At 44.1% G+C, this 12,950-nt stretch overlaps 1 protein-coding gene across 2 annotated transcripts in view; it reads right to left on the bottom strand.

Moving 5' to 3' along the window:
• The window catches only part of Dock1 (dedicator of cyto-kinesis 1), a 509,283-nt gene that overhangs the window by 415,641 nt on the left and 80,692 nt on the right, over positions 1-12,950 (bottom strand). For both annotated transcript variants that reach the window (NM_001143858.1, XM_087561118.1), the window contains 1 exon segment: positions 1,264-1,336. In NM_001143858.1, coding sequence (NP_001137330.1) covers positions 1,264-1,336 — 73 coding nt within the window.

Below are 12,950 nucleotides of genomic sequence, written 5' to 3'. Positions count from 1 at the left end.
GTGGGACTTGAGCCCAACTTTAGTCTATATGATGTTGAGTTTAAAGTCATTCCTCACAAGACGTAAGATCTTCTATATTGCAGCACAGGGAAGAGTACTCTTTTAATACACAAAAAAGTCTTCATCCTAAACAAGTGTTCTCAAATCTGCAGGGAGTCGGGTGGTCCCTGATGACCTGGGCAAGAGGCAAGAGAAGCCTTTACAACAGGCCTCCCAACAACAGGCTTCCTCCAGACACCCATGCTCACAAGCCTCCCCTATCCCTCAGCCAGCACCTCAAAAGCAATGCTCCCCTACCCACATGAAGCCTAGAAGTCTTTGAATAAAAACAAGATGGAAAAGGAAAGAGGACAGAGGAAACTGCAGAGTCCTGGGGCAGGTCACTCTAACCCCAACTGCTCATTCTCCAAGGCTGTCTCCAGCAATTAACCTGAAGTACCCAGTTCTCTTGCCTCCAGGAAACAGGAGTGAACCGGATCAAGAACCACCCTCACTATAATCACCTTACCCACAGGTTCTAGCTTCAAATCAGAGAATAAGCTCACAAATTGATCCCGTTTGCTTTGCCCATGTTCCCTCGTACTCTCTAAAGATCTCAGATCAGAAGTGGGCAAAGCCTGGAGGAAAGAAAGAGAGAGAGAGAGAGAGAGAGAGAGAGAGAGAGAGAGAGAGGGGGGGGGGGGAAGGAATTAAGGAAGGAAGGAAGGAAGAAAGAAGGAAAGAAAGAAAGAAAGAAAGAAAGAAAGAAAGAAAGAAAGAAAGAAAGAAAGAAAGAGCCAAAACCTGCTCATCTGAGCAAAAAAAAATCAAGACAGAAAAATCAGCAGCCTGCTTACAAGCTTTAAGGTGCTATTTCTCGCTTTACAAAAGAATTCATCATTACTTTGTTTGGTTTCTATTTTAAAAAGCAGCAATCTCTTGTGATGAATCTGAAAGTATTGTATTTTGAAAATGTGAATTGCTACGAGAACAAATCGATTATGTAAAGAAACATGCTCCGTGCAGAATTGTAATCTTTCTACTGATAAGGTAATTCTGGGAACACAAGGAACATCGGGACCATACACAAACCTCATTCCATTGTTCTCACAGTTCCTGATTCCACGTGCCCCAGAGACTGCAGAGATTCCTTATTATTGTAAAGTAAATGAATCCTGACTAGGCTTAAGGAATGACCTTACCGATAAACTATTAACTAGTAAACTATTAACCGTGGGGTCTTCGTGCTGCATTTGGTTAAGGACAGGATTATCTCATACTTACGGCTGGAAGGGGATGAAGTGCTGTTTATCTTCATCGTCCACTTTCCCGTTTATGATGTCTGTTACGTCCATCACTGGGCAAAGAAAAGAACAGAAAGGGTTGTTACAGCTTCAGTGCCACCACTATAGAAAGTCAAAAAAAGACCTAAGGAAGCATAGACCATGCTCTATCATGAACCGTACAGTAGAATCATCTCACATGTAAGTCCGTTATTGCAGGATACTTGACAGACAGACTAAGTCATCTGAACATGTTGGCCCCAGTGGGCAAGGAGCTCAAATACACAAGTCTACTGAATAATTTCCTTTGCCTGTTCCGAGGGGGTCACTCTAGGGATCTGCTGCCCAACACAAAGTCTTGCATGAAGGAGCTATTCTGCATCAAGGGGCACCTAAGTGTGTGTGGGGGGGGGGGGGAGCTCAAGTGCGATAAGAAACGGCTCTTAGATTCATTTCACTCTTTTAACTTAATTTTGAACAGCACTTCCAGCAAGCAGCTACCTACTCATAATAACATAACACGCTGTAATAGTTAATACTGACTCAACAGATCCCAAGTCACCTAGGAGACAAGCCTACACACACACACACACACACACACACACACACACACACACACTTTCAAGAGTTTAACTAAATTCCCTCAGCTTCTGAGCATGTCTGTGAGGGACCATCTAGACAGATAAATTTAGGTGGGAAGACTGGCCATCCATGGGCCCAGGGTCCTGAACTGAAGTGAGCTGAGCACAAGCATTCATCATACACTGCCTCACGGTCTTAGCACCTGGCCTTCTCGGTGGCATCTTCATGCCATCCACACCATGGTGGACTGGATTCTCAAGACAGAAGCCAAAACAAGCACCCACTTCCTTACGTTCCTTCCGTATCAGGTGCTTTTCCATAGCAACGAGAAAAGTGACTCAGACACAGTCTAGCAATAACATAATGACAAAATGAAACAATTGGCCAAGAGCAGGTCCCTGTGTCAGTTGGACACTCGGGGTTGACCCTCACTTATCTGCTGGACATTGAGGAAACCGAGGCACACAGACAAGAACGAACAGACATCCCAAAGCCACAGGGCTAACAACATCTCACCATCTCGGCTCCCTGTATTTTCTCCCTTGTCTTCACCGGTGTGGCCCAGGCTCACCAACCTCCACACTGGCTACCTTAAATGAGAGACTAGCTCTCCTGGCATTCAGGTCTTTGCTCTGGGCAACTTTCTGTCTTCCTAACCACAGCCAAGCACAGCTCAAAAACTGGAAAGGTTCTCTACCATATCCTTCCCTACCCACACATCTGAAAGAGTGGTACAGGTCTTTCCTAGTTTCCCATACTGAAACTACAGGTAAGGTTCATTTCTACACAACCATACTCAGTTCTGTGGTAAAAGTGTGAAGGTTCCCCTCAGGCCCACGTCCTTGATGCTTGGTCCCCAGCTGGTGGCACGATTTTGGAAGATTGTGAAACTGTTAACAAATGGAGTCCTGCTGAAGTAAGTGGGTCACTGGGAGCAAGCCTTGAGGTTTTATAGACTGGTCGCTCTTCCTGTCTGCCACCTTGCTTTCTGACAGTGGAAACAGTGTCACCAGCTGCCTCAGATTCCTACTTCCTTGATGTCTCCCCACAGTGGAAGTCTGTACCCTGAAGACTGGAAGTCAAAATAAACCCTTCCTTATTTATGCCACCAGATAGGATATTTGTCACAATAAGAAAATTAACTATCAGCATAAAGGTCTACAGAAAGAAAGGCCATGTTTCATCTCCTGTACTATGGCAGAGCCCAGGAGGCCACTGGGGAAACAATCACACACAGTTCACTAAATCAGCAGGTCTGTGGGTCTAAGAACCAACACATGCGACCTGCGATGCAGGGAAATGCACCCGGATGACTGGAGCACTGGCCAACGGCTGCTGAGAAGGAGGCCTGGCAAAGATCAGGTCTTCACTTGGGATCTAGGGGACTCACAGCAGGGATCCAGCATAAGGTCACATGCACACGTGCCCAAGCCCATCTTTTCACTACCAGCTCAGAATCAAGAAACAGAGAGTTTCTATAGCAGTCCCTTCAAACAGCCATGTCCAGGGCAGTTAGGATGAACACATCAGACCATCCACTCACAATCATATGGTTGGCTTTTCTATCTCCATGGAGACCCCTCTCTCTCTGTCACAGATCTTATCTCGTCAGCTAATTGTAGCTCTTCCACATTACCTGCCACCCTTGCTGACTGTCCAGAGTCTTGCCCCAGAACGTACCTAGGCTTATGGAGAATTTGCAGGAACATACACAGCAAAGAAGCAAGGCAGGAGCTAAGACCACATACACATGTGGAAAACAGCCTTTGTCCAGCTTACTGTTAACTAATGATCACACCTCCAAGACCACCAATCGTTAGTCTCATGAGAAAGTATCAAAGGCACAAGACTTTCTTCAGGGCTCATCCAGGACAAGCTCTGTGGCCAGGAAGAACTCACTGTGGTCTGGATGGGGTAAGGCACTTTCTCAGTATTATTTCTGTGGCTGCAATAAAATACCCTGACAAAAAGCAACAAAGAGGAGAAAGGGTATACTGGACTTACAATTCCAGGTTACAGTCCATGCATGATAGCACAGAAGTCCGAGTGGAAGGAGCTATAAACAGCTAGTCACATCATATCCACAGTCCAGCACAGTGACAAAACCAAAACAGGCCTGCAGGCCTGATTACTCGATTGCTTGTTTGCTTGCTTGCCTGCTTGCTTGCTTGCTTGCTTCTGTTATATAGTTAATGAACCTCTGCCTAAGGAATGGTACTACCCACAGTGGGCTGGTTGTTCCCTTATCAATTAAAAACCAAAATAATCCCTGCTAGACATGCCCACAGTTCTCTGTCACAGGTCTCATCCAGGCTAATTTCTTCTAGATAATTCTTCCAAAATAATTCTAGGTTATAACAAGTTGACATTTAGAGCTATCCGTCACAGATTGCCAAAACAGGAAATGAAATGGCCAACCCCAGAGTCTCTACATCCAGTCATCTACAGTCAGCATGGGGTCTCCACCTGGGAGGAAGGGTGTACGTACTGTGATAGGGACAAGGAAAGAAGCCATTATCCAAAATGTCCATTCTAGTTGCAATCAACAGGATCATGTGCATGGCAGACCCAGAAACAAGGGCACAGCAGGGTGCAGGGATATGGAGAGGAAGACAGAAAGGGAGAATCAGAAATATAGCACAAAGAAAACAAGAGACAAGATAGAGAAGCAGGCTTCAAGGGAGAGGGAGAAAGAAGGACCTGCAGCTATAGCCGTTGATGACGTGACGCATCCATGCAAGTTGCTCACAGCATTGGGCACAAAACAGGAGACATTGAGGACCACATGTGCGCTCTCATTCAATAACCTTATCAGAGGGGCTTCCCTATAACCAATCATATTGGGTGCTTAGATTCAAGAGCACTCACCACACCCTGAGTCCCAAAGAACTGCTAATGTGAGTGCAAAGCTGTTGATGGTAGACCCTGACGTTAAGCGTCTCAGTATGTAAAGGTTGCTCATACAAACTGAGCACACCACAGTGCCCTACAAATAGTGAAGCTGGTAAAAGGAGACCAAGACATGAAGAAAGCCAACAAACAATCAAAATGACCTCACACTGGTTAGTGTGATGCTGCTCTTGTCTTATATAGTTCTCTGGACATCGAGCCAGGGCTGCACAGAGGGACTGATTTCCCCAGCTAGGTATTCCCATAAAAGCAGGGAGAAGTTTAGAAAAAAAGGCACACCAAAAATAAAGTTGATGTGCTACCCTGGCTGTGTCAAATTATGAATGATTTATTTAATTATCTTTCTTTTCCATAAAATTTCCATGGTTTTCCCACCACTGTCAATCACTTCCGCATTATCAAATGTTTTAACAGAAAGGATCATGACATATTATTTTCAATAAAAGACTAAAACCTGTAGGCTTAAAGGTGCATGAATGCCTTTCTCATTTTAAAAGTTCTAGCTCTGTTGACACAGATGAGCAGAGATTGTTCTGGAAAAAGCCTCAAAATTAAATCTGTGCATGTGGACATAGAAGCTGCATATGAATGGGCAGAATCCCAGTACCAATAAGTCAGTCTTCTTCCTTGAGTATGAGGAGGGGGTTCCTAACAAGAATGGGAACCTGGATCTGGGAGGTGTTCTGTGGGAGACCAAAGTCTGGGCCAGGAAAGGAAAGCATGAGCAGAGCATTCTGAAGACCAACACATAAGGAAGGGGACCCGGCAGGTTGGAGCACTGCCACTTGCCAATAAGAAATTTAAGAAACCTGGGCCCACGGAGGCTCAGAGAGACTAAATCACCAACCAAAAATCATACAGGGACTACACCTAGGATCCTTACTCATTTATAGCAGATGTGCAGGTTGGTCTTCCGGTGGGCCCCCTAACAAATGGAGTACAGAGGCTGTCTCTGACTCTGTTACCTACCACTGGATCCCCTTCCCCTAGCCGGAAGAGAACTCACTAATTCCTGCTGTGACTTCATGTTCCATGAAGGGGTAGTAGGTTCCGATTCTCGTAGGAGAAGTGAGGAAGTAATGAGGGGAGGGATTTGTGAGGGTGGAACTGGGAAGAGAGAAGGGAGAAGAGCTGCAACTGGGATGTAAAGCGAATTAATCAATCAATTAATTAATAAAAAAAGTCTACACAACAAAAGCACAGGATAAAATATTCACCCTCAGTCTCAGGGCAGAAAGCAGAAATATAAGTAGATGCTCCAGATAGTAAGTCAGAAAGCTGGTCCTCAGGTGACTGCAGAGGCCAGAGTGCGGTGCTGGGAGGCAGTACGAAGGAGCCTGCACTGGGCCTGAGTAGGTGAGAACTGCTGTGAAAGCAGCAGAGGTCCCTCTCTGAGGCCATGAGAATGAACACTTGTATATCCAGGCAAGGGATGGTGCAACTGCCTAAAATTACAGGCCTCCAAGGGCCTCTGCAGCAATTCATGTGGGAACTGCACAATACTGTAGCGTGCAGGGTCCCACCAGCCAATCAAACAGCAGAAAGGACGAGGCTCATCTCTCAAGAATTTGAGCAGCAACAGGCTGGAGAGGCTGGAGTTTCTGTCCCGTGATTGGTTTCCAGCAGTCCTGAGTCTGCAGAGTACCACAGAGAGGAGACAGGGGACACTGATGCAAGTGAGCACCAGTGACCAGTGGGCCTCAGGAGAGCGGACAGTAATGGTCTCACAGCCAGAGATCCAAGTGCAAGGGACAGACAGTGGCCCAGAGGTCCTCTCGCTTAACACATGGCACCTCCAGTGCAGAGAACCATCAGATCTGCTGTCCCTAATGAAGCACATAGCCTGGCTCCTGAGACATAAGGACACAGAAAGGCTCTGACCTAACTCCATATTCCACCAAGCAAATTAAAAGCATGTTACAGGCATGAAAAGGCCACCACAACATCACCAAGGACCATGACCACCAATCTGCCCACACTTCATCATCTAGTACTTCCCGGAACATCACACCCAAACCAGGAAACGCTGGGCAAAAGCCCTGTTTTAATCTGCAGAGGGAGAGACTGTCCGCCTCCAGCTAAATCTCATCTATGCTTTCACAAATCTAATGATGCTGTCACAAGGAGCTTATCAGCAGGCTCTCTGCAGTGATCTAATAACCAGAGAAGCCGCAGTAACCATGCCTGAAGAAGGGGCTTACATTATCATGTCAGGGATCTCTCTGATGGCTTCAGGAAAGAATAGAGCACCCAAGACAAAAAGAAAAGAAAAGAAAAGAAAAGAAGAGAAGAGAAGAGAAGAGAAGAGAAAAGGAAAGAAGAGAAAAGAAAAGAAAAAAAGAGCAGTATTTCCTTAAAACTGCCATGCAGGTGGGACCAAGAGAAGCCAAGTTCTGATAGGCTTGGGAAAACAGGAGTAAGTTACACTGTGTGATCAAGTCTCAGGGATGGAAATGCTAAGTATACCCAGGGTACCTGACAGAACAAGTCTACTCTCAACATCACACCTTGCATTATAAAGACACTAGGACAGCCTACTAGAAACAGTTCAACAGAATTCTCCAGACTTATGACTATGATAGCCAACACATACCATTAATAGAAATTTGTCAGGACCCTCAGAACAGGGCCAGTAGGATGACTCAATAGGTTAAGTTGCTTGTTATATACGCATGAGGACCTGACTGTGACCCAGCCCCCAAGTAGAAGTCTGGCATGGTAGTGTGGGACTGTAAAAAGGCTCTGGGGTGAAACAAGAAGACCCCTGAGGCTCAGTGGACAGATCAATGAGAGCCAGGTTCAGTGAGAGATTTTATCCAAAAAGTTGTCAAACAAGAGGTTGAGGAAGACCCCTCGCTTTGACCTCTGACTTCCACATTCACACATTCACATATTCATACACACACACACACACACACACACACACACACACACACACCCTGATGAAACACACAATGGCAACAGCAAAATGTTCCTGTAAACCACGGACTCTAAGAACGGTGACAGTTTCTGTCAAAAGCCTGTCAAAAAGGTAACACTGACTGCTAATACAGATGAGGAGGACGCTGGGAGCAGGAAACATATGGAAACTGTTTATTTTCATCCCGATTCTTCCAGAGCCTATAATTTGACTGAAAATAAAAGTCTATTTAATTGAGTAAAAATTAAGTGCTGACTTTCTGGCAGCCAAGGAAAAAACTGTCATTGATCACTGATCATACGAGAAATAACAGCTAGCTATCAAGAGTCAAAATTCTCCTCATAAACTACACTGACAACATGAAACAGCCTCAAATCAACTGAAAACAGTGTTTCAGTTGAGTGTTTCCTTTATCAGGTTGCTCTGAGGATATGTCTATGTGGGTATCTTGATTCATAATTGAAATATAAGGGCTTAGTCCACTCTGGGTGTTACCATTCCCTGGGCAGGTGGTCCTGAGCCATGTAAGGATAATAGGTGAAGAGTAGCCATGAGCAAGAAGAGGGTGAGCTAGCAAGTAGGTCCTCTATAGTTCCCGTCATGAGTTCCTGCCTTGAATTCCCACAATGAAGGACTGTGACAGTTGCTTTTGGTCATAGTGCTTTATCACAGCAATGGGAAAGAGCTAGAACAAGGTGATTCCTAAAGATTAGGGAGTGTAAATGCCAGAGAAGTTTGGTGGAAGAACTGCCCTGCAACTCTAATAAAGAAAGAGAACTGCGAGCTCCCGGAAAGGGCAGCACAGATCTTCCTGGTTGCTGCTGCCACGGAGAGCTCGTACGCAGCACCCCACGAGCAAACTTGAGCCTCGGGACCACAGGTAAGACCAACTTTTCTGCTGCAAGCGACCTGCCTGGTGAACTCAGGACACACAGAGGCAAAATTCCTCTAGGACCGGGCACTTCCGGTATATAGCGGGGGGGGGGGGGTCCCCCAAACTGGCGGATCCCTGCCCGCAGTACCTCTCTGCTCCCAAACCCTGTGGGAGAGAGACCTCACCTTCTGGTCAGGTGGGCACTCCTGAGGCTGCAGAGCGGAAGAGACCACCAACACTGCCCACCCCTGCCCACATCCCTGGCCCAAGAGGAAACGGTATACAGACTCTGGGTTCTCGTAGAGGAGGGCCCAGGAGCAGCTGGTCCGCTGCGTCTGAAACACCGCCGGAACCTGAAGGGACCGACCAGACAAACAGTTCTCTGCACCTAAATCCCATGGGAGGGAGAGCTAAACCTTCAGAGAGGCACACACGCCTGGGAAACCAGAAGAGACTGCACTGTGCACAGATCTCTAACGCCAAAGGAAAACACCAAATGCCATCTGGAACCCTAGTGCACGGAAGCTCCCAGAAACGGCAGTGCAGATCTTCCTGGTTGCTGCCGCCACGGAGAGCTCCTGGGCAGCACCCCGCGAGCAAACTTGAGCCTCGGAACCACACGTAAGACCAACTTTTCTGCGGCAAGTGACCCGCCTCGTGAACTCAAGACACAGGACCACAGGAACAGGTGAAGACCTGTATATAGGAAAAACTACATGCCCGAAAGCAGAACACTCTGTCCCCATAACTGGCTGAAAGAAAACAGGAAAACAGGTCTACAGCACTCCTGACACACAGGCTTATAGGACAGTCTAGCCACTGTCAGAAATAGCAGAACAAAGTGACACTAGAGATAATCTGATGGCGAGAGGCAAGCGCAGGAACCCAAGCAACAGAAAACAAGACTACATGGCATCATCGGAGCCCAATTCTCCCACCAAAGCAAAGACGGAATATCCAAACACACCAGAAAAGCAAGATCTACTTTCAAAATCATATTTGATCATGATGCTGGAGGACTTCAAGAAAGACGTGAAGAACTCCCTTAGAGAACAAGTAGAAGCCTACAGAGAGGAATCGCAAAAATCCCTAAAAGAATTCCAGGAAAACATAAATAAAAGAGTAGAAGCCCATAGAGAGAAGTCACAAAAAGCCCTGAAAGAATTCCAGGAAAACACAATCAAACAGTTGAAGGAATTAAAAATAGAAATAGAAGCAATCAAGAAAGAACACATGGAAACAACCCTGGATATAGAAAATCAAAAGAAGAGACAAGGAGCTGTAGATACGAGATTCACCAACAGAATACAAGAGATGGAAAAGAGAATCTCAGGAGCAGAAGATTCCATAGAAATCATCGACTCAACTGTCAAAGATAACGTAAAGCAGAAAAAGCTGCTGGTCCAAAACATACAGGAAATCCAGGACTCAATGAGAAGATCAAACCTAAGGATAATAGGTATAGAAGAGAGTGAAGACTCCCAGCTCAAAGGACCAGTAAATATCTTCAACAAAATCATAGAAGGAAATTTCCCTAACCTAAAGAAAGAGATACCCATAAGCATACAAGAAGCCTACAGAACTCCAAATAGATTGGACCAGAAAAGAAACTCCTCCCGTCACATAATAGTCAAAACACCAAACACACAGAATAAAGAAAGAATATTAAAAGCAGTAAGGGAAAAAGGTCAAGTAACATATAAAGGCAGACCTAACAGAATCACACCAGACTTTTCCGCAGAAACTATGAAAGCCAGAAGATCCTGGACAGATGTCATACAGACCCTAAGAGAACACAAATGCCAGCCCAGGTTACTGTATCCTGCAAAACTCTCAATTAACATAGATGGAGAAACAAAGATATTCCATAACAAAACCAAATTTACACAATATCTTTCTACAAATCCAGCACTACAAAGGATAATAAATGGAAAAGCCCAACAGAAGGAGGCAAGCTATACCCTAGAAGAAGCAAGAAACTGATCGTCTTGGGAACAAAACAAAGAGAAGAAAAGCACACAAACATAACCTCACATCCAAATATGAAGATAACAGGAAGCAATAATCACTATTCCTTAATATCTCTCAACATCAATGGCCTCAACTCCCCAATAAAAAGACATAGATTAACAAACTGGATACGCAACGAGGACCCTGCATTCTGCTGCCTACAGGAAACACACCTCAGAGACAAAGACAGACACTACCTCAGACTGAAAGGCTAGAAAACAACTTGTCAAGCAAATGGTCAGAAGAAGCAAGCTGGAGTAGCCATTCTAATATCAAATAAAATCAATTTTCAACTAAAAGTCATCAAAAAAGATAAGGAAGGACACTTCATATTCATCAAAAGAAAAATCCACCAAGATGAACTCTCAATCCTAAATATCTATGCCCCAAATACAAGGGCACATACATACGTAAAAGAAACCTTACTAAAGCTCAAAACACACATTGCACCTCACACAATAATAGTAGAAGATTTCAACACCCCACTCTCATCAATGGACAGATCATGGAAACAGAAATTGAACAGAGACGTAGACAGACTAAGAGAAGTCATGAGCCAAATGGACTTAACGGATATTTATAGAACATTCTATCCTAAAGCAAAAGGATATACCTTCTAAGCTCCTCATGGTACTTTCTCCAAAATTGACCATATAATCAGTCAAAAAACGGGCCTCAACAGGTACAGAAAGATAGAAATTATCCCATGCTTGCTATCAGACCACCACGGTCTAAAACTGGTCTTCAATAACAATAAGGGAAGAATGCCCACATATACATGGAAATTGAACAATGCTCTACTCAATGATAACCTGGTCAAGGAAGAAATAAAGAAAGAAATTAAAGACTTCTTAGAATTTAATGAAAATGAAGATACAACATACCCAAACTTATGGAACACAATGAAAGCTGTGCTAAGAGGAAAACTCATAGCACTGAGTGCCTGCAGAAAGAAACAGGAAAGAGCATATGTCAGCAGCTTGACAGCACACCTAAAAGCTCTAGAACAAAAAGAAGCAAATACACCCAGGAGGAGTAGAAGGCAGGAAATAATCAAACTCAGAGCTGAAATCAACCAAGTAGAAACAAAAAGGACCATAGAAAGAATCAACAGAACCAAAAGTTGGTTCTTTGAGAAAATCAACAAGATAGATAAACCCTTAGCCAGACTAACAAGAGGACACAGAGAGTGTGTCCAAATTAACAAAATCAGAAATGAAAAGGGAGGCATAACTACAGATTCAGAGGAAAGTCAAAAAATCATCAGATCTTACTATAAAAGCCTATATTCAACAAAACTTGAAAATCTGCAGGAAATGGACAATTTCCGAGACAGATACCAGGTACTGAAGTTAAATCAGGAACAGATAAACCAGTTAAACAACCCCATAACTCCTAAGGAAAAAGAAGCAGTCATTAAAGGTCTCCCAACCAAAAAGAGCCCAGGTCCAGACGGGTTTAGTGCAGAATTCTATCAGACCTTCATAGAAGACCTCATACCAATATTATCCAAACTATTCCACAAAATTGAAACAGATGGATCACTACCAAATACCTTCTACGAAGCCACAATTACTCTTATACCTAAACCACACAAAGACACAACAAAGAAAGAGAACTTCAGACCAATTTCCCTTATGAATATCGACGCAAAAATACTCAACAAAATTCTGGCAAACCGAATCCAAGAGCACATCAAAACAATCATCCACCATGACCTAGTAGGCTTCATCCCAGGCATGCAGGGATGGTTTAATATACGGAAAACCATCAACGTGATCCATTATATAAACAAACTGAAAGAACAGAACCACATGATTATTTCATTAGATGCTGAGAAAGCATTTGACAAAATTCAACACCCCTTCATGATAAAAGTCCTGGAAAGAATAGGAATTCAAGGCCCATACCTGAACATAGTAAAAGCCATATACAGCAAACCAGTTGCTAACATTAAACTAAATGGAGAGAAACTTGAAGCAATCCCACTAAAATCAGGGACTAGACAAGGCTGCCCACACTCTCCCTACTTATTCAATATAGTTCTTGAAGTTCTAGCCAGAGCAATCAGACAACAAAAGGAGGTCAAGGGGATACAGATCAGAAAAGAAGAAGTCAAAATATCACTATTTGCAGATGATATGATAGTATATTTAAGTGATCCCAAAAGTTCCACCAGAGAACTACTAAAGCTGATAAACAACTTCAGCAAAATGTCTGGGTATAAAATTAACGCAAATAAATCAGTAGCCTTCCTCTACACAAAAGAGAAACAAGCCGAGAAAGAAATTAGGGAAAGGACACCCTTCATAATAGACCCAAATAATATAAAGTACCTCGGTGTGACTTTAACCAAGCAAGTAAAAGATTTGTACAATAAGAACTTCAAGAC

This window comes from Rattus norvegicus, chromosome 1 (genome assembly GCF_021556685.1).
Source record: "Rattus norvegicus strain SHRSP/BbbUtx chromosome 1, alternate assembly SHRSP_T2T, whole genome shotgun sequence".
Taxonomy (NCBI): domain Eukaryota; kingdom Metazoa; phylum Chordata; class Mammalia; order Rodentia; family Muridae; genus Rattus; species Rattus norvegicus.
This window is presented reverse-complemented; position numbering and strand designations above follow the sequence as displayed.